Genomic DNA, 22,661 nt, shown 5'->3' with positions numbered 1-22,661 from the left:
TTTCAACTCTGTCCAAAGCTCAAGAGGATTTTCTATGGTAAGGTACTGGTTCCCGAGGCTCTCAGCAAGGTGGTGGCGGATTAGCAAAATCGCCTTATACCTACTCTTTTCAGTGCAATCGTTATCATCCTCATGCATTCGCATAGGTCCTTTGATTTCAGGTTGATCTTAGTGTCCAATGCCCGTTGGAGATAGTTGTCTCCAGAAACATTAAGTGCAGCATATTGGAGATTGTTGATCTTTGCCATCTATAAAATAGAAAACAGGCACCCGATTATTATCATGCGGTATTTGAGACCGAAACATCCAATTGTTTTATCTTTAGGCTATACGGTATTTGAGACCGAACCATGCCGATTGTTATATTCTTGGGTCATGCAGTATTTAAGACCGAACCATGCCGTTTGTTATAATCTAGGCCATGCGGTATTTAAGACCGAACCATGGATTTATTTTCGTTTGGGACATGCGGTATTTAAGACCGAAACATGCCGATTATTTCTGTGGATAATGTCTTGTTTTATTACATAATTTTGTGGCCTATATTATGCTTGAAAATAGTCTTAGATAAACATAAGATCTAGCATGCAAGAATTTCCTTTTATTAAGTTTTTCCTTTTACTAAGGTTTTTCTTTTCCTATATAAGTTTTCCTTTTTTTTTTCTAGTTTAGGATTAGGACAAAGGTTTTAGGAAATTTTTCTAGTCTTTTAGGATAATGTCTAATATATTTCTTAAATATACTAGATAAGGCCAACGAATTAATTTGGGAATTATGCTAATATTTGTGTTCCGATTTTAGGCTTTGTTTTTTTTTAAGGGTCTTATGTAAAACATAGAACTAATCCGATTTGAAGCTTTGATTTTAATGTTTTGATTTCTAGCAAACAATTACTAATAATCGGATTCAAACCTAGAACAAACAGTTTAATGTTTTCGATTTTTAGGTTTTAGATCTAAGGTTTCATGCAATCGATTTTATACAAACAATCAACAGGATTTTAAACATGGCATAATTGGCTTAATTGCAAACAATCTAATACAACCCTATAGGAATCGAATTTAAAGTTTTAGGGTTTTAAGGTTTTGGTTTGTTGATTGTATAATTGCAGATTTTATTGTTCCAATAGTTTTAATAGATCAGGTTCGGTTCATAAGTTCTAAGGGGGTTTGATTTATTTACCTTCCACCGTTTGGAGATTAACTGGAATTGAACCGGGAGCTAAAGACCTCGGTTTTACTTTTAGCTTGATCACGAACCTTGGCCTAGGTAAGAAGAAGAACCAATCACGAACACAGGTTGCTCACGAACGCGAACAGATCTCCGAACAGGAACTAATCACGGACAGGAACCAATCGCCGAGCTTGAACGGACAAGGGTTTTGTGCGGCGGCGGCTTTAGGGTTTAGGGATTTTTCTCAGTTGGAGTTTAGGGCAAACTCGTGCTGATAACGTGTTGTAAACTTAGAGAAACTCGAAGGAGATTTTCTCTTCTTATTCTTATTAATCCAATCGAATGTTACATATATATAGAAAGGGACAAAGCCCAAATACATTAGGACTACTAAACCGACTTAGACTAAGAGGAGGTGGCCGATGGGCCTTATGGACTTGGACGTACATGAGCTGTGTATGAGCCGTGTATGAGCCGGTTATGGAAATCCACCATTCATGTTTTACAACAGATATGCATTATTGGTTCACATTGATTCATTACTTGAATAAAATACTCCCTCCGATTTTATTTACTTGTCATTCTAGAGGGAGTAACGTTTGTCTTGTTGAGTTGAACTCTTATGGAGATCGGTCTGATCACTATATTAGGAAATGATATATTCAGTGAGATGGTGGGCTAATTAGTAGTAGTTATCGTAATATCTCTTAGTTAGATAGTCGGTATTGTCCCTCTTTATAATTTTTACACGATTAGTTACTATTATCGTTATATTATTTTCGCAACGTAATAATGTGTTTTGCTCTCATAGTCTCATGACATCATGTTCAATTGTTTTGTGTGAATATTTTATAAAAGTCAAGAGACATTAATTATTCGTAGTGGTAACTTTATTAGAGTAACAAAAAGAGAATGGAAAAAAAGAGAGAATAGAAGAAGAAGACCTGTAAAACCCATGTATCATTACTAATTTTTGTTCTTGTTGTATTCTCTGTGTCATCACTTGCAGAACCCAAGTTGAGTAATCAGAAAAATATCCAAACTTGATCAGTGTGGGTGAAACTTTACACAAGAAGGAAAAAAATGTCGTCAACGTGGAACGATCAGATGATCTTGGACTACTACAGATCAGCGGCAACAAATATATATTGTGAAAGATCAAGTTAAAATTTAATAATTAATGAATTGTGTAATTGTGAAAGATTAAGTAAAAGATCTACATCTCTATCTATATACATTATATCTGTTTAAAATTAGATAAATGAATTCAACTTGTCAAAAAGCAAAACATGAACCATACATAAGCAAAACATGAGCCATATATAAGCAAAACATGAACCATATATAAGCAAAACATAAGCAAAATATGAGCCATATATAAACAAAACATGAGCCATATATAAGCAAAACATAAGCACTTTTTCTTTATATACAAATTATAGACTTGAAATTTGAGACGTTAAACCAAAGTAATGTTTATTAGCTTTATTAAGGTCCTCAACAATCAAACTCATAGCTGAATATATGAAGGTTTCCGAAAGTGAAGTACAAAGAGAAGCCCACAAGATCAACAATCCAGAGAAGTATGAAAACGGAAAGGGGAAGAAGAATTAAGGGCAAAAGAAAGTAGATTGAAGATAAGAAGACTAAGAAGAACGATCGACTTTCCATGATCTACGTACATTAAGCCTGGTAAGAAACTACTGCTTAATTAAGGCTTTAATTTATGGCAAAAAAAGTTTAGACTGATCATGATATTATATATATAAGGTTTGTATATGAAGGCTTTATGGTTTGATTTGAATACCGGTACTTAATTATTATGGATTGTAATATGGTTTATGGTTTATGAATGAAGAAGACTGGTACTTTATGATTGTATATGCCTTGGGGGTTCCGTTTGATATTTTTAATTACTCGCATACTTTATGGTTTATCATTTTCTTTAATTATAGGTTTGGTCCAAAGGTACATAGGTGCAAATAAAGAAAATTTGCGTTATACTTTTAGATTTCTATTAATATTATCAATAAGTAAACTAATAACAACAAAGGTCAAATATCTTATGATACATTTGATCTTAAAAATATATATTGTGAAAGATCAAGTTAAAATTTAATAATTAATGAATTGTGTAATTGTGAAAGATTAAGTAAAAGATTTAACTCAAACAAAATTCACAAAAATGAAAAAAATGAAAAAAATGAAAAAAATGAAAAAGTGAAACTTTTAAGAAGTTGGTCTTCATATCACATAATTTATTGCATTTTCTTCTTCATTTCGTATCGTTCTCTCTTCTCCCTAGCTTCCTCACACACTTTTTTTCTTGGAAAACACAAGAAGGAAAAAAATGTCATCAACATGGAACGATCAGATGATCTTGGACTACTACAGATCTGCCGCAAAAAAATATATATTGTGAAAGATCAAGTTAAAATTTAATAATTAATGAATTGTGTAATTGTGAAAGATTAAGTAAAAGATCTACATCTCCATCTATACATTATATTTGTTCTAAATTTTAAAATTAGATAAAAGGAATTCAACTTGGTCAAAAAGCAAAACATGAGCCATATATAAGCAAAACGTAAACACTTTTTCTTTATATACAAATTATAGACTTGAAATTTGAGACGTTAAAGCAAAGTAATGTTTATTAGCTTTATTAAGGTCCTCAACAATCAACTTGAACACATATTCTCCCCATATTTCATTAAGCATTGAGGTATTTGAACATCATATTCTCCCCATATTTCATAAGCTTTGAGGTATTTGAGGATCAATTTTATCATCCCGCCCAAAGCCAGCCCTTGAGCCAAGCATGTCAAACATATATATACTTCTTTTTTTTTTTTTTGGTAAAAGAACATATATATACTTGCGAGCGAAAATAATATAAAACAAATATTGAGAGGCTTTGGGGGAGGTCTAGAGGGCCGACTTCCTACGTCACCGCTGGTGAGACCTGAAACCTATCTCTCGCCGCCGCCTCTGTTTGGAATTCTCTGATGTCAAAAACAATTAAGGTAGCTAGCAAGTATTGATCGTCTGTTGCATTGTTACTTCTGTTTTATTGTTATTACTATATATGGAATCGCAAAAGAGATGAACTGATCCAAACAAATTCAAAGGAAGTATGTAAATTTCTAGATATGCATGAGATATCAAACAAATCAAAATGTTCATGAAACGACGAGTAAGATTTTGTTTGGGGGTCATATATACTCCACTAGACCCTCGGACTAACGCTGCGAAAAAAGGAGCTTTTTGTTCTTGTATATTACAACCGGTGTGGCTGGCCGAACCACACCTAGCCACACCCTGCCGATAGAGTCCAACTCAATTTAATGCCATTTTCTTACCATGAACAACAAGCAAGATCGCAATTATATATAATATAAGTCTTTCCCCATGCATTTGTTGATGATGACTGCAAGATTCAAATCTATTAATGTCCCATCTTGTGGCGCTTTCTTGTTGACATGCATAGACGATTATCCAGACTGCACATGTTCGTTAATTGATGATATGGTCGGATTAATCTTAGACAACAACCGAAATGTTTCGGTATGAATATCCAAAGCCACTACTTCGATTCTTGCATTATATGGTTCAGTGAATTAATAAACCGACCCGTTTGCATATGCTGGCTTTTGGTAATATATAATATATCCGATGACTTGGAATGCAAGCCAAGTACCTCCAAGTATTTGCCCTAAAGTCAAAAACCTCGCACTTGGTAACTCCTCTTATGGGGTCTTCTACGGTGACGATCATGACCTTGGGATGATCAACGCAGGCTTGCTTAGCGATCTTCAAGTGTCGCTCTTCAAAACTGTGAGACTCGATCGTCGATCTCCATTGTTTTGAGAGAGACTTGAGTTGGATTATTAGCTTTCACGGGAAACCTTATTATTCATCTTCTCTTTCTTTGTGACGATGGAGCCATCTCCACTCGCTTCTCTGGATTGTTAATCTCTAATGGAATAATACTAAAAGTCTTTTGTATGTCAAAACTCAAAACAGAAATCTTGTTCATCGAATAAATATAGCCAAACAATATATAAAAATCTCTTAAAATTAATTCTCAAGATCGCGTCACACTTGGAAATAAATAACAATTCATAAATGGAACTAAATAAATCATTTATATATCTTGATCCCTCAAGAATAATCAAATCCACTTTTCCATAAGGGTCATCTCCATTGAGGTTTCTTAATCTAAATTTCTTAGAGTAGAGAGAATAAAATTATTAATAAAAAATTGTTTGAGTTTCTTAAATATGTTTTAAAGTTTCTTAGATAAGAGGTTTTAGAAACTTTGGAGAGAGTTATTACACTATTTAAGAAACTCATCAAATTAAATAATAATATTTGTATGATTTTTCATTTGTAAGAAACTTATATCAAGATCCATTGTCTTGACTCATATATATTTTCCTAAGTTTGGTTAATTATATCATTGTCTTGACTCGTGCATACCATTGTCTTGACTCATATATATGATCTCGACCAAACTTCAACCTCAATATTCACTTTTTGATATTATTCATAAAAAATACACAATCTCCACCGCCTTTGAAGATTGTGGAAAAATGAGAAATTTTAGGAAACAAAAGATCAGACACGCAATAAAATTTGATATCTCTTCTCTTAATTAGTTGATTTGTAGTAGTTTCATTCAAGCTTTTTGTGTGTGTGTGTGTGTGTTTTCTGTTTAAAATTTGGTTCCACCGCTTTGCATAATGATTAGTGTCAAGATAAATTATGTATGTTTGGCAAATATTTCTCCCAACAGCATGGCTTTTGACGTCGGATCAGTAGCTTTTAAAACTAAGATATTTCTCAAGTTCGATCTCAAAAAGACATTTTCATCTGGTGGCTTCTTTGTTTCGATAGATTTTATACTATCTATCTCTCGACTTCGTTCCTGAGAGGCAAGATGATGGTTAATACATGTCTCTTGGTCATGGAAATATGGAATGTAACCAGTAACCTCTAATGTGGTGTTGTTGATAAAAAGGATTAACGTAGATACATCTGAAATAGACCAGCGTTGTAAGCTGGTCCCACCGAGAGTAGTTTCGTTATGTTTGTGTCCACTTGTCATATGTTAGTTGGCTTTCTTTTAGCTACCGGAAAAAAACACAGCTCTATGTTTCTAATTTCCTATAATATCGATTTATTTATTTTTGCATTTGTTCATAACTTCATCATATAGAGAATATTTTTTTTCTATCAAATTAGTTTTATCGGTAAAAAAGTGAATCTCAAAATGTAAGTTAATAATGAAATCTTATTATAAAATGAAAACAAATTATTTTAAAATTTAAAGTGAAATTAAATGTACTACACAAATACTTCAATTTTTAGTTTTAGTTTAATTTGTTTTTCCAAAAGATTAAGGAAGGCTTTTTTTATTAATGATCTGTTATTGAGCCAATTGGGTTTTTAACTTTTTTATTCTTGGTTTAGGGAAAACATGTTTTATTAGTGAGGCAAAGCACCACACACACACACACGCGTTCTTCCACTTTGGTGATTTTGTAAAATTTGTCTATATTCACTTAAGGTATTTATTCCTAAAGCTGTTTTACAAATTTAATGAAAGCGACTATTTATTTTTTTTAATTCATTCACATACAAAAAAAAACATCTCAACTCAAAGTTTTTAATTTTAATAAAGTACATAAATTAGTTATGTAATTAAGAAAGAATACGAATGATTCCTTCTTCAAAACTCATATGATTAATATATAAATAAATAAATAAAGCAGCAACCGTGAAACAAAGAATCAAAAAGGCAAACAAAACAAAAAGAAAGAAAGAAGAAGAAGTGAGACTTGTGTTCTTTTTTATTTTTCCTTACGGTGTTTCTCTTTTATTATTAAAGCTTCTGTCTTTGTCTTTTAGGTTCTTGCCTTTTTCCGATCAATCAGACCAATCCCTCCTCACTTTTAGCATCTTCTTCTTCCTTCTTCTCTCCTTTATATTTTCATATTAGAATTCAATCGATTCCTCTTTTGTTGTAATTTCAAAGATATAGAGAGAGATATGTATAATCAGTTGGCAATAGCTTCATCATCGTCGTCATCTTCTTCTTCTTCTTCGTACTACGAATCTTTGAAGATTTTGGAAGCTGATGTTCAACACGCTAATACTTTGTAAGTCTCTCTTTTTCTGGGTTTCTCCTAAAGTTTAAGACTTTTTTTTTTTTTTTTCTGTTTTTATTTGTTTGATTAGTTGAGAGAGCTGTAAGAGTAAAGTTAGGTGAAATCTTTTGAAAAAACCCTAAGCTCAGAATTTTGTGTGTTGTATAATCTCTTCTCTTCTATATCAAAATTGGGTTTATTTTAGGAAACTTCGATGACTTTTTTTGAAATAGCTATGTTGGAAGATTTGTAGTTTTCACATATGGGAACTTGTTGTGTTGGTTTAGTTTAAGCAAATTTACAAGCTTTTTTTTCTTTTCTTTTGGGGATCAAGGTGCCTAAACTAGTTATTGCACATGTTGTGTTCGATGAATTGTGTCTGATGACAAACTTTGAGCTTATTTATTATTATCTCTTCAGGGCAGAAGCTATTCCAATGGGGAAGAACAATGTTCGGCTTCAGATGAAACTGGTTCATAGTAACTTTGCTTCTTTATTACTCATCTTGCTTCGGTGGATTGATCTTTCTTCCTCCTGTCTTATTCCTCGCTACTTAAACCTCTTCCATGTTCTTGTCTACAAGGTTGGTTCTTTAAACTCTTCTTTTTGATCTCATATTGACTTCTTTTATTAGGGCTTTTTAATGTTCTGAGTATAAGCTCTTGAAAGTTTTTCATTTTGTTGCCATCTTTTTGCTTGTATAGGTCCAGTCTGATGGACAACCTAAGCTTACCACGCATGGCAGGAAAGCAACTATTAGTGAGTTCTACGGTAAGCAAACCTTTAACCATTGATCACTTATGATCATGTTTTTGACTTAAGCTTTTGGTGGAGATGGCCGTTCCTTTTAAAAGGTTTCTCAGTTTCAGTTACTTAAAATAGATCAATTTGAGACATTCATATAGAATGCGGAATGTTTGTTTATATAATTAGTCTTTTTGTGTCGTCATCCTTGGGCCTAATAAGCTCTCGTCTTTTAAAAGGTTTCTCATTTACAGTTACTTAAAATAGATCAATTTTGAAACATTGAAGGCATATAGAATGGAATTGCTACTGAATGTTTGTTTCTATAATAAGTCTTTTGTGTCTTCATCCTTTGGACCTAATAATCCCTTGTCTTTTGAAGGTGTGATACTACCATCACTTCAGCTATTGCACAGCAACTTAGATGAGTTGCAATCCGCGGACATTGGGTTTGACCTTAAAAGACTCAGCAAGAAGATAACAAAAGAGGCTCGCAGTAGTCGATTCAGCAGTGCCGGGTTAGAGCGTGAAGAAGAATGCGGCATCTGTTTAGAAACTTGTACCAAGATGGTGTTGCCCAATTGCTGCCATTCTATGTGCATCAAATGCTACCGCAATTGGTACACACACACACTTTTAGTTTTAATACCTTTTTGACCCCATTGAAGGAACTTTCATTTACTAAATCTCTATTGATCCTCAAATCTGCAGGAACTTGAAGTCTCAGTCATGCCCGTTTTGTCGAGGCAGCATGAAGAGAGTGAACTCAGAGGACTTGTGGGTGCTTGCTAGTGATAACGACGTGGTGGATGCAAGGACGGTTTCAAGGGAAGATTTGTTCAGATTCTATCTTTACATCAATAGCCTTCCCAAGGATTACCCTGAAGCTCTCTTCTTGGTTTATTACGAGTACTCAAATCTGCTTTAGAGTCTGGACAAACAAACTTTGTACAGATTTTTAGAAATTAAATGTATTGTATAGAGTAAAACTGTGTTAAGGCTTTTGGATGATTTGATGCAAATGCCAAAAGCACTCAGCTTTTACATGCTTTGTTATTGTGAATTGTGACAAAAAAGCTTGAAAGCTTGAATGCAGAAGAGAATAAAGATCCTTTTTTGGGGAATCAACGAATCTATTTTCATCTTCTTCCTCTTAACCAAACGACAAGCTTGAAGCAACAATGATTCACAATAAACAAATGAAGAACCATCAATAAAACAGAACATAGCTTACAAATATATGCTCGTCTCCAAAGACTGACTATTAGTAAAGAAAGTGTAGAGAATTGTATCAGAGTATTTGATGATATAAAGAGATAGATTTAGTAGGCAGAGTAACTTAAAAATGGCATCGTTAGGTGATGCAGCAAGAGAGAGACAGAGAACATGAGGTTCTTTCTCAGTCGCCTCGTCTCCTCTTCCCATAGTCTGCATCTCTTGACCTGGACCTATGATCATCTTCTGCCATTCTTGATCTGCTTCGAGATTTCATACTAGATTGTCCTCTATCGAACTCATCAGAATCACGGTCTCTCTGCTGCTTATACTCACGGTGACTATCTTTCTCATCACGATGGCTCTTGTGTCTTCTATCACCACTGCTCTCAGACCACTCACGTTCCGTGGTGGCCCGTTCTTTATCTCGTGATGGCTTTTCTTCTTTCTCTTGGGTTTCATCTTCATACCCACCATATTCAGAACCACCCTCTTCACCACCACCTCCATTAGCCTCGCTCCACATAGCTGCTGCATGAACTCCATTCATCCCTGAGCTACCCATTGTTCCCATTCCCGTGCCAAAGAAGGCGGGATTGACATGAGGAGCAATCCCAACCATTCCCATTGCATTAACACCAGGATAAGAATGAGGCATCCCAGGGTAAGCAAGACCTGAATACCCTCCATAAGCACCACCCCGACCCATGAATGTTGGATCAAACCCACCAGCTCCCATCATACCCTGTGGATGCATCATACCACCAAACGCAGGACCAGCTAGTCCAGGCCCATACGGTCCAGCATTAGAACCACTAGTCATGTTGTTCACCCCTCTACCTCTCATTGCACCACCCCAGGGACCTCCACGGTTGCCCATTCCTTGGCCACCACGCGCAAATCCACCTCTCCCGTAATTTCTTCCACCATCTCCATTTTGCGTATTCATGTTGTTGTTGTTGTTGTTGTTATTACCTCTTCCCATTCCTTCATTCATAGGCCTTCTGTTTTGAATTTGGTTTTGTCCCTGGTTCCTCCCAGTGAAATTAGCTCCCATCTGCTTCAGTGTCTCAGGAGAAGCAAAGGCAACAACACATGCTTTACCGTTGAAAATATAACCATTCATTCCTTCTTTGCAAGCGGCTGCAGCAGCTGAATCATAAAACTCAACCTGACAATACCCTTTAGATTTGCCACTAACTCTCTCATCGAAAAACTTGATCTCTTTGACTCTTCCATACTGTGAAAGAATACTCTCAATCTCTGCATCCGTCGTCCACCAGTGTAACTCTCCAACAAAAAGCATGGTGTTTCCATTGTCCACAACAAATGACTGCGTAGGGCTTTTGTTCACCATTACATTCGGAATCACACTCATCTGGCTAACAGGAATCTGCTGAGCACCTTGAGGAACAGCACCATAAGAGTTATGCACAGGCAGCTCAGGCACATTCACAGCGTTACCTGAAAATCCATGGTTGTTTAACACAATAGATGTTGATCCTTGTTGAACGATTTTGTTGTTGGATTGCATATCAATATTCAACCCTTTAGCTCCAAAAGAAGATGCTTGTGGATAAACATCAGACCTTGTGTCTGGTCCACTGATTATTCCATTATGCCCTCCATCATTTCGATACTTCCCTTCAACAGTACCTCCTCCAGATAAAATCCCCATTCTCGGTTCAGCAGCAACACTAGTAGTATTCTGAGCTTGAAGACTTGCATTACCTGTACCACCGACTTGAGCTGGTGGTGGTTGAGGCGGATTATGAGCTTGGTAGAAACTCTCACCAACATTAACATCGCTATACAGATCATCGTACTCATCATCGTCTCCCATAAGTTCTTCATCCGCTAGAGCAGGTATAGTTCCGCTTCCTTGATGTAGTATCTTCTGGTTACCTCCATAGTCAACGTTGTCTTCAGTCATTGGATTTAATACAAACTGGCCAGAAAATACAAGAAGATTAACAAACTTAAACAATACATCCTTTCCACATAAATTACAAATAAACATCATCCTACTAAATAGCACCCCCCCTTGCTTGCTTTGTTTACATGAAGAACTTAATAAAAAAAAATACATGCTTTCACAGAAATTACAACTCTGCCAATTCAATTCGGCTGAGAGGCTCTTTACAAAGCAATTGATGAACATCAAAGTAGATTTGTGTCTGTGTACAATTACGTCTAAGTCCGAATTAAAAGAAACAAAAAAAAAAAACAGAAACTTTAGCTTACAGATCTGAAATTTGGGATCTAGCTCAATTTGGATGTTACAAGATTTCATATATAGAAGAGATCAAGTGTTACATACATAGAGTGACTTACAATGAAGGGGATACACAAATTTTAACCCTTTCGGAAAATTTATAAATCTAAAAATAACAATTAGGGTTCTTACAAAAATCGAAAAAGGAGATAAACAGATCTACGAAGAGAGTTACAGTTCAACGAGATAGTAAGAACATGGATTAAGCCATAGAAAGCCTCGAAATCGAATTGCCCTCGTGAAATCGAGGATCGAAAGGTAAAGAAGAAGAAAAAAAGAACCTACGCTTGCTTACTTTGGACTCCTTGTTGCTTCGTCTACGGAAGTTGAGATTGCGAAGAGCTCCGGAATTGTATTACCGTCAAGAAACAGAGCTTAAACGAAAGAGATCGGAGGAGGAAGAGTCGCCCTTCGTGTTCTGTCTTTCTTATCCGATAGAAGAAGAAGAAGAAGATGAAACAAATGAGAAGAAGAAAACCTTCACCGTGAATTGTCAACAGTATGTCGTAACAAACTTTTAATTTTACATGTGTTTTTTTTTATAGGTTGGTTAATAAATGTGTAATGATGTAATATGTTAAAAAGTAGTACTAGTATTTAAAAACTAAAATAGATTTTCTTTGAGTGTTAATTTCAAAAAAAAAAAGTGATTTTAATGTTTAATTTTGGATATTTTCCATATGAAAAATGATTTGTTTGTCAAATAATACACACAATAAAAAGGATAAAAATCTTAATTATCTTTTTTTTTGTTGTCAACAAAATTTGTTCACATTAACAGAACAAAGAAAAAACAGAACCGACTTCCAAATACTTTCTTCTTTTATTTGTCTGAAAAATATTGACTTCTAGCTTACACTGTGTGTACGTACGAACACATGAATCCTAAAGTAACTGAAAAGATGGAATATTTCAGACAACCAAAAACATTCACAAAGGATCTGCTGCTTTCAATACATTCCCTTGAACACCGGATTTGTACGGCATATGCTTGCTCCATATTCCTCATACTCCTCTTTCGTTCTGCAACTCTGCAACAACAACACCCAAACAAAACAAAGTAAAACAGAATGTTTCAAATCGTTCATGCCCTGAGTTTTTTTCCTTTTTCTTGAATCTAGCGGGTCTCTAAACCTGTGGTTTCTACTCTTTTAACCAATTTCAATTCAACAATAACGGCAACAAAACAGCTCGTTTCTGGAATTTTAAATCGGAAGAAGCTGTTTACATACCGCGAAGAACTCTGGAGTTGATGAAAGCACTGAACCTCCAAACCAAACTGCAAACCTCTGGACAGGATGGCTCACCACATTAACCTCCACGGGTTGAGACTGCGGTTATAAAATGTAAACTGGTTTTAATATCAGTGAAATCTATTTTCCGGAACATCTTACAAAAGAAACTTTACCGTAAGTTCACCACCAGTACGAGCATTGTTGGCAAGAACACGAGCATCAACAATCTTCTTAAGATCCCTTTGTAACCTTCTTCCGAAATCTTTGAACATGGTTGAGCCTCCGGACAACACTATATTCTGAAAATGATTTCACAAATTCATCAGTACTGCAGATTGGAAATTATCTTAAAACTCTGACCAGTCTTGTGTTTCAGACCTTATATAGAGCTCTTCGTGTGTCAATTGGTGCAGACTGAATACATTTGTCTATAACAGCTGGTAACGCAGTTGTGAAGTCATTGCTGTATATCTCTGGATTAAAGAATACCTGTAACACAATATCACAACATTACTCATGAGTAGTATAGCATAGCAAAAGCGTAACAGAAATTATGTTCCACTGATTCCAATTTCTTTCATGGTTCGTTCATACAGAGGACATCAGCTTCCAATCGGTCCAGTGGAGAAGGCTGAACACTAACTAGATAAGATTCAGTTCTAGTCAACTTCCTTTTAGCATAATCTGACAGAGTAATTACCTAATTTTAGTTTCTGAGAGAACATAACTTATATCAGCACAGTTCAATAATCAGAACAAAGTGCTGAAAATATCTGATATATAACAAATTATGCACAGCTCACTGACATACAACAAACTCATCTTACTGAGAATTTCTTAAATTCTAGTGCACCAATAACGGATTTCGGACGCTGATTCTGGCCATGTTATCAACTTACAATGTTTTATAACAGAGAAATGGTAACAAACCTCGGGTCCAAGGAATCGTTCATATCCCACATCACAAGTGTATGGTGCACCAGTCTTTGGCTTAACACCTTTCCATTGTTTGATATACTTTGCTGGTTCTTTGTCATGTTTATTAAACTCCTGCAACCAAATGAATGTTCAGAGATCTTTATCATTTTTCCTGCCTGAATTCAGTGTCAAACAATTTTTCAGCATACAGGCCAGTAATTAATTATTAAAAAGAGTATATAAAATCTGACTTAAACATACACCACTAAGCATTACCTTTACAATGTCTGAGCAAGTGTAGCAGTACATTTCCTTCACTTTACGGGCTACATTGAATGAATCTTCTGGCGGTATATTCTCACCTCTTTCCTACAGTAAACATTAAAATGCGAAGTTCCATGAACGTTAAACATTTACTTAAAACCAATAAACAGCCTCTCCAAGTATATGACCACAACATCTAACACAAAAAAAAGAAAGATGACGAGCTATCATACATCACATAACTTGTTTTGTACTCATATAACCACTTATGTACCTTTGAGTACTTCAAAATTACAGAGAAAGATTGAAAATCAGCTACAAAAGAAGACCAAGACTATATTAAGATATGAGTGCATACCCGCATGAGTTGCTGAATAAATAGGGTGACATCTTTGCCAGCAATTGGAATTGACTTGATACAGCTTCCGATAACATAACCTTCTGCAACAGGTACAACATGAGTTGCCCCATCACCAACATCTACTACAACCCCTGTCATCTCACACTAAGAAGAACTGTAAGTCAAATTAAGAGGCGAGCATAACAAGAGAGAATAAAATACAAGAGAACATGTTTGATATTTGCTTAATCCCGTAAAGCTAAGAAATTGCCTAAATATTAGAGGAGTTACACCAACAGACTTTTGTAACTCAACCGATATAGAGTATAATACATATCATCTTATCACAGCAAACAACTTAAATTCAGGGAGAAAAAGAAAGGTGCGACATACCTTTGATGTAGTGTACCCAGCAGCAAGAGCAAGAACTGAATTAACAGCAATGTAAAGTCCAGGAACATTAAAAGTCTCAAACAAAATCTCTCCAGTGTATTCTCTACTTTCAGGAGGAGTAAGAGGACTCTCAGTAAGAAGAAAATAATGATCCTCTGGATCACATCTCAAATAATTGAAAATACACTGCTGCCAATATCTTTCCATAGCATCCCAATCCTCAACTTGACCATGCTCAATAGGATAATGAAGGTTATGAGTACTACTAGACCGCGATTTCGCAAGGGCTTCATCTCCGATATAGAAATCAAGATCCGCAGCAACACCAGCGTTGTGCTGTGTTTGCCAAGTTGCCTTTGAAGAACTCTTTGATTGATTCAAAAAAGACTCGTTAACTGCAACTACTGTTGGTAGAATGAAACATGGCTCTACATTACCAGCAAATCCCATTTTAGTATACCTGCAACATACACACACACACACACACACACACAGACAAATGAATCTAGGAAAGAGAAGAAGATCTGGATGCAGCATTTCATCAAACACGTTAAGCGCATAAAACCACCAATCACACGTACCCAGTTCCATTATCGATGACAACAGCAGGTCGAGAAGTCGGATCCATTAGATAGAAAGGACGCCGTCGATCTCTAAACCAGCTATCACTAGACGGTGAAGGATCTGTGTGTGTGACCAGGGATCCAATTAAAGATCGATTAGGGATCGCTACCCTTAAAAAAAAACAATATAAACCCTAGGATTTTTTATTTTCCCGATCGAACCTAAGCTTGCTTGCTTCTGGCTCCTTCCGTCAACGGAAGTTGAGTTTCCGACAAGCTTAACACGTAATATTGTCACTCTCGTAGGCAGGGCAATGTAAGTATGGGGGAGAGAAGAATAAAAAATTTGATTTTTTTCCCGGAAAATAAGAGAGAATCTTTGTGAAATTCAGGGGAACCTCAGGATCATTGAAAAAGTCGCCGTCGTCGATTTGTACTTCAATTATTATAATCGTCTTGAGATTTTTTTTCAGATAGATAAAAACAAAAATGGTCCACTGTTTAAATTTTTTTGGTTTAACTGAACCAAACCGACTAAATAACCAAATTTGATCCAAAAACCAAACAAGTTTCAATAAAATTTAACCATGCTGGTGACAAATTACGCTAGAAATTGAAATTGATACATGTATATATGTAAGCGAACTATATATATGTAGTTTGGATCCAAATAAGTTATAAACATAGATGAAAGTAAATCTGGACTAATTTTGTTTCATTACAAATTTTGGTTGGTTTACTCATAGGTGAATTCATTGGGAACTTGAAAAATATGAGAGGTAATGGTAATACTAATACACATATGTTATCGATATAAAATAAAAGTGCCATTAATCCTATTGGTTTATAGGGATGTGTAGTCAAAGAAAAGACGAAAACAAACTTAGATCTCAAGTGATAACGACGTTTGAACGACCGGCAAAACCCATGAGAACTTGAGATTGAAAGTGTTGTTGTTGTTTGCCAAAAAAAAAAAAAAGTGTTGTTGTTAATCTCACTTCAAGATCTTAAAAAAAATGGTTCCTCGTCATCAGAAAACACATGTGGTTACACTCCAACATCCGGAAACTCTGATTAGTTAGGTATAGGCTTACATTTTTTTTTGGTGAATGAGGGGGGCAAAGTCCCCAACTTTATTAGAAAGGAAAAGTACTGTTATAGAGTGATCCAATTTAACCGGTTAGCTTGATGTCGACTTAATTAGCTGGTTAAATGATGGTTCGTTATTCTTTGGCATCGGTTTTGGAAGTCCAAGAAAGAAAAAGTTTTAGTGTCGAAGAAATCGGAATTGCAGAAAGATTAGGACTTATCTTTTTGTGTTGATATATATACACCTTCTTACTCTCTCCTATCGTATCTCGATTTATCTCTATCTTCTAATCTCTCAGAAGTTATGTTCTTGAGCTTGAGAGAAACACTTGAATCATTATAGTGAATTGTTGGGTTGAATCCAGCTCCAGACGTAGATTCATCACATCGGTGAATCGAACTGGGTAAACAATTCCTTGTGTCCTTGCATTCTTATTTCTGTTTAGACTTTTCTTTGATTCTGAGATTGTGAGTTGGTTGAGCTAATTTGTGTTGAGTTCTTGAGTGGTTATCACCATTAAAACTTAACAGATTGGTATCAAAGCAAAGGTTCTATTGGTGATGGCGAGCGACGCGAACACGAACTCGAATACGAAGGCCTCGTTCCAAGTCTTTAACGAGAATTCAGATTTCTCGTTATGGAAGATTAGGATGCAAGCTCATCTGGGTTTAGCTGGGCTAAAAGGAATCACAAAAGACTTCTCTCTGACGAAGACGGTTTCACTTACTAAAAGTGAAGGAACGAAAGTTGTAGAAGGTGAAGAAGGTACAAAATCTTCTCTAACAAAGGAAGTTTCTGATCCTGACAAAGTTATGAAGTCAGAACAGGCTATGAATCTTATAATTGCTCATGTTGGTGATGCTGTTCTGAGGAAAATTAATCATTGTACCAGTGTTGCAGAGATGTGGGAGACCTTGAACAAGTTGTACATGGAGACGTCCTTACCAAATCGGATCTATGTGCAACTTAAGTTTTATTCATTCAGGATGAGTGAATCTAAGACCATTAATGAGAATGTGAATGATTTCTTGAAGATTGTTGCTGAGCTAGGTAGTCTGGAGATTTCTGTAGCAGAGGAAGTACAGTCAATTATGTTCTTGAATGGTCTACCTGGTAGCTATACTCAGCTGAAACATACCTTAAAGTATGGAAATGAAAGAGGAAGACCAATTATCAGGAATAATCAGCAAGGCGGACAAGGCAGGGGAAGAAGCAGGTCTAATTCTAAAACAAGACTTACCTGCTGGTTCTGCAAGAAGGAAGGTCACTTGAAAAAGGACTGTTTTGCTAGAAAGAAGAAGATAGAGAGTGAAAATCAGGGTGAAGCTGGTGTCATCACAGAGAAACTAGTGTTTTCTGAAGCATTAAGTGTCAATGATCAGATGGTTAAAGATATGTGGGTGCTTGATTCTGAGTGCACGTCTCACATGACGACCATAAGGGACTGGTTCTGCAGTTTTCAAGAAGGAGAATCAACAACAATCCTTCTTGGTGATGATCATTCAGTGGAATCACAGGGGCAAGGTTCCATTAGAGTTAACACTCATGGAGGATCGATTAAAGTTCTAAATAATTTCAAGTATGTGCCCAATCTGAGAAGGAATCTCATCTACACAGGAACTTTAGATAAGTTGGGATATCAACATGAAGGTGGAGCTGGCAAGGTTAGGTATTTCAAGGATAATACTACTGCATTGTGTGGAAATCTGGTGAATGGATTATACATTCTTGATGGTGAAATAGTTATGTCTGAGAATTACAATATAGTAGAGACAAAGCAGATAACAGCTTTGTGGCATAGCCGTTTGGGACACATGAGCATTAACAATATGAAGGTGCTAGCTGGAAAGGGTTTACTGAATAATAAGGCTGAGTTTCAATGTGGCAAGGCATGGAACAACCGAAGCATTGAGCTATGTTCATGCGGATTTATGGGGATCATCAAACGTGTCTCCATCTACGTCTAGTAAACAATATTTCCTTTCTATCATAGATGACAAGACTAGGAAAGTATGAATATATTTTCTTAGGACTAAGGATGAAACTTTCGGGAAGTTTTGTGAATGGAAAGAGCTAGTAGAGAATTAGGTTGATAAGAAAGTTAAGTGTTTGAGGACAGATAATGGTTTAGAGTTTTGTAATACAAGGTTTGATTCTTATTGCAAAACTCACGGGATAGAAAGGTATAGGACATGTACTTATACACCACAACAAAATGGTGTAGCAGAAAGGATGAATATGACCATTATGGAGAAGGTTAGATGCTTGTTGAATGAGTCTGGTCTAGATGAAATTTTCTGGGCTGAAGCAGCGGCTACAACTGTGTATATCATCAATAGATCTCCATCCTCGGCTATTGATCACAATATCCCAGAAGAACTATGGTTGAACAGAAAACCGGGTTACAAACACTTAAGAAAATTTGGATCGATAGCATACGTTCATCATGATCAAGGAAAACTGAAGCCAAGAGCTTTAAAAGGCGTTTTCTTAGGTTATCCTACATGCACCAAGGGTTACAAGATTTGGCTGTTGGATGAAGAAAAGTGTGTGATTAGTAGGAACATGGTGTTTCAAGAGGAAATAGTGTTCAAAGATTTCAAGGGAAAATCAGATGACAAAGCTCAAGAAGTTACAAAAGCTTCAACTACAAATTCTGATGTTGTTACAGAATTGATCCAAGAACAAGGAAGTTCTAAGCAAGGTGGAGTTATCTCTGAACCTGAAGTTGTAAGAGAAGAATCTGATGAATAATGTGGTGAAGAAACTGAGAAAGATCAGTCACCAGAAAGAAGTGGGTTGACAAACTATCAATTAGCGAGAGACAGACCTCGCAGGCAGATAGTGGCTCCGGTCAAACTGAAGGATTATACTCAATTTGCTTTTGCATTGATGGCATATGAGGTTTTGAATGCTGAAGAAGAACCTCAGTGTCTCCATGATGCTCAAAAGGATAAAGACTGGATTATGTGGAATGGTGCTATGGGAGAAGAGATGAATTCATTACTCAAGAATGGAACCTGGATTTTAGTAGATAGATCCACAGACAAGAAGGTAATAGGGTGTAGGTGGATATACAAGCTGAAGCCTGGAATACCTGGTGTTGAATCCAAAAGACACAAAGCTAGACTTGTTGCAAGAGGATTCCCACAAAGAGAAGGAATAGACTACCAAGAGATCTTTGCTCCTGTGGTGAAGCATGTTTCAATCAGGATACTAATGTCAGTGGTGGTTATCAAGATCTGGAGTTAGAACAAATGGATGTTAAAACAGCTTTCTTACATGAATATTTGGAGGAAGAGTTGTACATGGAGCAACCACAGGGTTTTGAATCAACTGATGGAAAAGACAAGGTTTGTCTACTTAAGAAATCTTTCTATGGCTTAAAGCAGGCTCCACGTCAATGGAACAAAAGATTTGACAGGTTTATGACGGAAGAGAAGTTTATAAGGAGTGAATATGATCAATGCGTATATGTGAAGATGATCAATGAAAATGTTTTCGTTTATCTTATATTATATGTGGATGATATGTTGATTGCAGCAAAGAACATGTCAGAGATTAACAAATTAAAACAAAGACTTAGTGAAGAGTTTGAGATGAAAAACATGGGAGCTGCTAGTAAGATTCTTGGAATAGAAATCACAAGAGACAGAGATCAAGGAGTTTTGTGTTTGTCTCAGTCGGGATATTTGAAGAAGGTTTTGAAAAGGTTCAATATGAGTGATTGCAGGGCTGCAGATACTCCTATTGGAACACACTTCAAGTTGTCTGCAGTTCGGAATGATACAGAGTGTATTGGCATAGAGAAGACCCCATACTCGAGTGTTGTTGGGAGTGTAATGTACTCAATGATTAGTACACGACCTGATCTTGCCTATGCCTGGAGCGGTGCATTGGGAAGCTGTTAAATGGCTATTGATATACATTAAGGGTTCTCAAGATTTAAGTTTGGTATACACTAAAGAGAAGAATTTTAGTGTGATTGGATACTGCGATTCAGATCATGGAGGGGATTTGGATAGAAAACGATCAACTAGTGGATATGTTTTCACGGTAGGTGGGAATATAGTGAGTTGGAAATCGAGTTTACAACAAATTGTGGCATAATCATCTACTGAAGCAGAGTATATGGCTTTGACTGAAGCAGTGAAGGAAGAAGCTATATGGATCAAAAATCTGTTGGAGGATCTTGGTTTGAAGCAGGAAAAGGCACAAGTTTGGTGTGATTCTCAGTCTGCAATTTGCTTGTCCAAGAACAGTATTTATCACGAGAGGACCAAGCATATGGCAATCAAGAGATCTTTTCTCAGTGACGTTATTGAGAAAGGTGAAATAGAAGTGTCCAAGATTCACACTTTAGTGAATCCTGCGGATATGCTAACAAAAGGTATCCCCATTAACAAGTTAATTCAGCTTTGGATGTTCTGAAGCTGATCAAATGGGAGTAAGTGTTAAAGCTTACAATGATGGAGGTTAAACCCAAGTATGGCAGTTCACTATGAAGGAGAAGAATTGTATCAAGGTGGAGAATGTTATGGTGTGATCCAATTTAACCGGTTAGCTTGATGTCGACTTGGTTAGCTGGTTAAATGATGGTTCGTTATTCTTTGGCATCGGTTTTGGAAGTCCAAGAAAGAAAAGGTTTTAGTGTCGAAGAAATCAGAATTGCAGAAAGATTAGGACTTATCTTTTTGTGTTGATATATATACACCTTCTTACTCTCTCCTATCGTATCTCGATTTATCTCTATCTTGTAATCTCTCAGAAGTTCTGTTCTTGAGCTTGAGAGAAACACTTGAATCATTATAGTGAATTGCTGGGTTGAATCCAGCTCCAGACGTAGATTCATCACATCGGTGAATCGAACTGGGTAAACAATTCCTTGTGTCCTTGCATTCTTATTTCTGTTTAGACTTTTCTTTGATTCTGAGATTGTGAGTTGGTTGAGCTAATTTGTGTTGAGTTCTTGAGTGGTTATCGCCATTAAAACTTAACAAGTACAAATTACACCCTGATTAGTCTCGGCCATGTATGACCATCAACATCCTCATTCAACAAAGTAGCAACAAACTGTAGAACTAAAGGAAAATCATGAAAACCAAGCGATAAAGTAAGCGCATAGTTGGCTAACCCGTCAGCCAAACGGTTAGTCTTCCTATACACATGATGAAAACGGACTATCCAGTCCCTTGTGAGAAAGCTATGGCACATACGTACCAGGAACGACAGAGGATGAGACTCATCTATTCCTGTCGATAAAAATTTGACCACCACTTCCGAGTCCACCTCCACCTCCAAACACGTGACGCGCTTTTCCCAGGCCGTGTACAAGCCATAGTATACCCCTCATAGTTCTGCCAACTGCGCTGTACAGCACCCGATGCTAACTGCGAACCCGCCCGCAGCATTCCGTAACACACCGCCTGCAACTGCATAGCCCGAATTACCCTTAGAGGCTCCATCTGTATTCAATTTATACCAACCTTGCTCTGGAACCACCCAACCAACTTGTAGCTCAAAGCCCCGTCCTTGCATCCTCGAAGCAAAATTACGTGAGTTTGCCAAAGTAACTTCCACATCAAGGTCCTTAATGAATTGAACCTGATCTCGACACGTCATATTATCCCCAAACACATCACAACACCGTCATTTCCAGCTCCACCATACGACAATGGCAAAGGGCGTGGACCAATCCCCTTCCTTGGTCGCAATTCCATGTTTCAGATTCTCCGCCACCCATTCAAACAAAGAGGTAGTGAAAAAACCCCGTTGTTTGCTAGGCGGGATAATACGTGCCCAAAGTCCCACCATTGTTGGACAGTTTCGAAGTACATGAATGATTGTTTCTATCCCCCCACAACAAACTGCGCACACATCCAAATCACTTAAGTACGCTCTGCATTTGTCACTTACATTGTGGTTACACTCATACACACTCCAAAAAAAGTTAATGAAAATAGATTTTGTGGATTTCGTTAAAAATTAATAAAACACACTCAAAATCTAAATTTCCTAAATTTGGAAACCACTTTTATTACGGTATGAAAAATCAAAAAGATTTATATGGTATGAAAAAAACTCTTCTATAAAATAATTTCAATCAATTAAAAAAAAAACTCATTAATGATCTCTATATGATTTTTTTTATCCATACATTATAGAATCGTTAGCAACCTTTCTAAATCAATTAAATGCCTGTAGAAAAATCAGAATTATTTTTATTGTACTTAAGATAAACCCCGCATACAGAGAGAGATACAGTTCTCTATATTCATCTAAAAAAAATTATATCAGAT

The 22,661-nt window shown here is 36.3% G+C and overlaps 3 protein-coding genes across 6 annotated transcripts; 1 reads left to right on the top strand and 2 right to left on the bottom strand.

Annotated features, from left to right (window-relative positions):
* Window positions 1-6,957: 6,957 nt before the first annotated feature.
* LOC104739976 (RING/U-box superfamily protein) lies at window positions 6,958-9,193 on the top strand. The gene is made up of 5 exons (XM_010460466.3): window positions 6,958-7,337; window positions 7,746-7,908; window positions 8,030-8,096; window positions 8,452-8,689; window positions 8,781-9,193. Exons 1-5 carry the CDS (start codon window positions 7,228-7,230, stop codon window positions 8,995-8,997), a joined length of 795 nt encoding a protein of 264 aa, XP_010458768.1. The 5' UTR covers window positions 6,958-7,227; the 3' UTR covers window positions 8,998-9,193.
* LOC104739975 (uncharacterized) lies at window positions 9,025-12,230 on the bottom strand. Of its 2 annotated transcripts, none has more exons than XM_087483645.1 (2): window positions 11,855-12,230; window positions 9,025-11,232 (listed from the first exon to the last, which is right to left on the bottom strand). In XM_087483645.1, the coding sequence occupies exon 2, from the start codon at window positions 11,215-11,217 to the stop codon at window positions 9,469-9,471; it is 1,749 nt and encodes a 582-aa protein (XP_087339771.1). In that variant the 5' UTR covers window positions 11,218-11,232; window positions 11,855-12,230; the 3' UTR covers window positions 9,025-9,468. The 2 variants fall into 2 exon arrangements, with proteins under 2 accessions (XP_087339771.1, XP_087339770.1); XM_087483644.1 differs by having other exon boundaries at window positions 11,845-12,130.
* A 49-nt stretch (window positions 12,231-12,279) lies between these two features.
* On the bottom strand, window positions 12,280-15,747 carry LOC104739973 (actin-related protein 3). Of its 3 annotated transcripts, none has more exons than XM_010460462.3 (10): window positions 15,495-15,747; window positions 15,291-15,393; window positions 14,710-15,169; window positions 14,335-14,481; window positions 13,989-14,081; window positions 13,725-13,844; window positions 13,173-13,283; window positions 12,968-13,093; window positions 12,792-12,890; window positions 12,280-12,590 (listed from the first exon to the last, which is right to left on the bottom strand). In XM_010460462.3, the coding sequence occupies exons 2-10, from the start codon at window positions 15,335-15,337 to the stop codon at window positions 12,510-12,512; spliced, it is 1,284 nt and encodes a 427-aa protein (XP_010458764.1). In that variant the 5' UTR covers window positions 15,338-15,393; window positions 15,495-15,747; the 3' UTR covers window positions 12,280-12,509. The 3 variants fall into 3 exon arrangements, with proteins under 3 accessions (XP_010458764.1, XP_087339772.1, XP_010458763.1); XM_087483646.1 differs by having other exon boundaries at window positions 14,335-14,468; window positions 15,495-15,691; XM_010460461.3 differs by lacking the exon at window positions 15,495-15,747 and having other exon boundaries at window positions 15,291-15,479.
* Between the last annotated feature and the right edge of the window lie 6,914 nt (window positions 15,748-22,661).

Source organism: Camelina sativa, chromosome 14, assembly GCF_030686135.1.
Source record: "Camelina sativa cultivar CO46 ecotype springtype chromosome 14, ASM3068613v1".
Lineage (NCBI taxonomy): Eukaryota > Viridiplantae > Streptophyta > Magnoliopsida > Brassicales > Brassicaceae > Camelina > Camelina sativa.
Note: the sequence above shows the minus strand (reverse complement) of the source record. Positions and strands in the feature narration are given on the sequence as shown.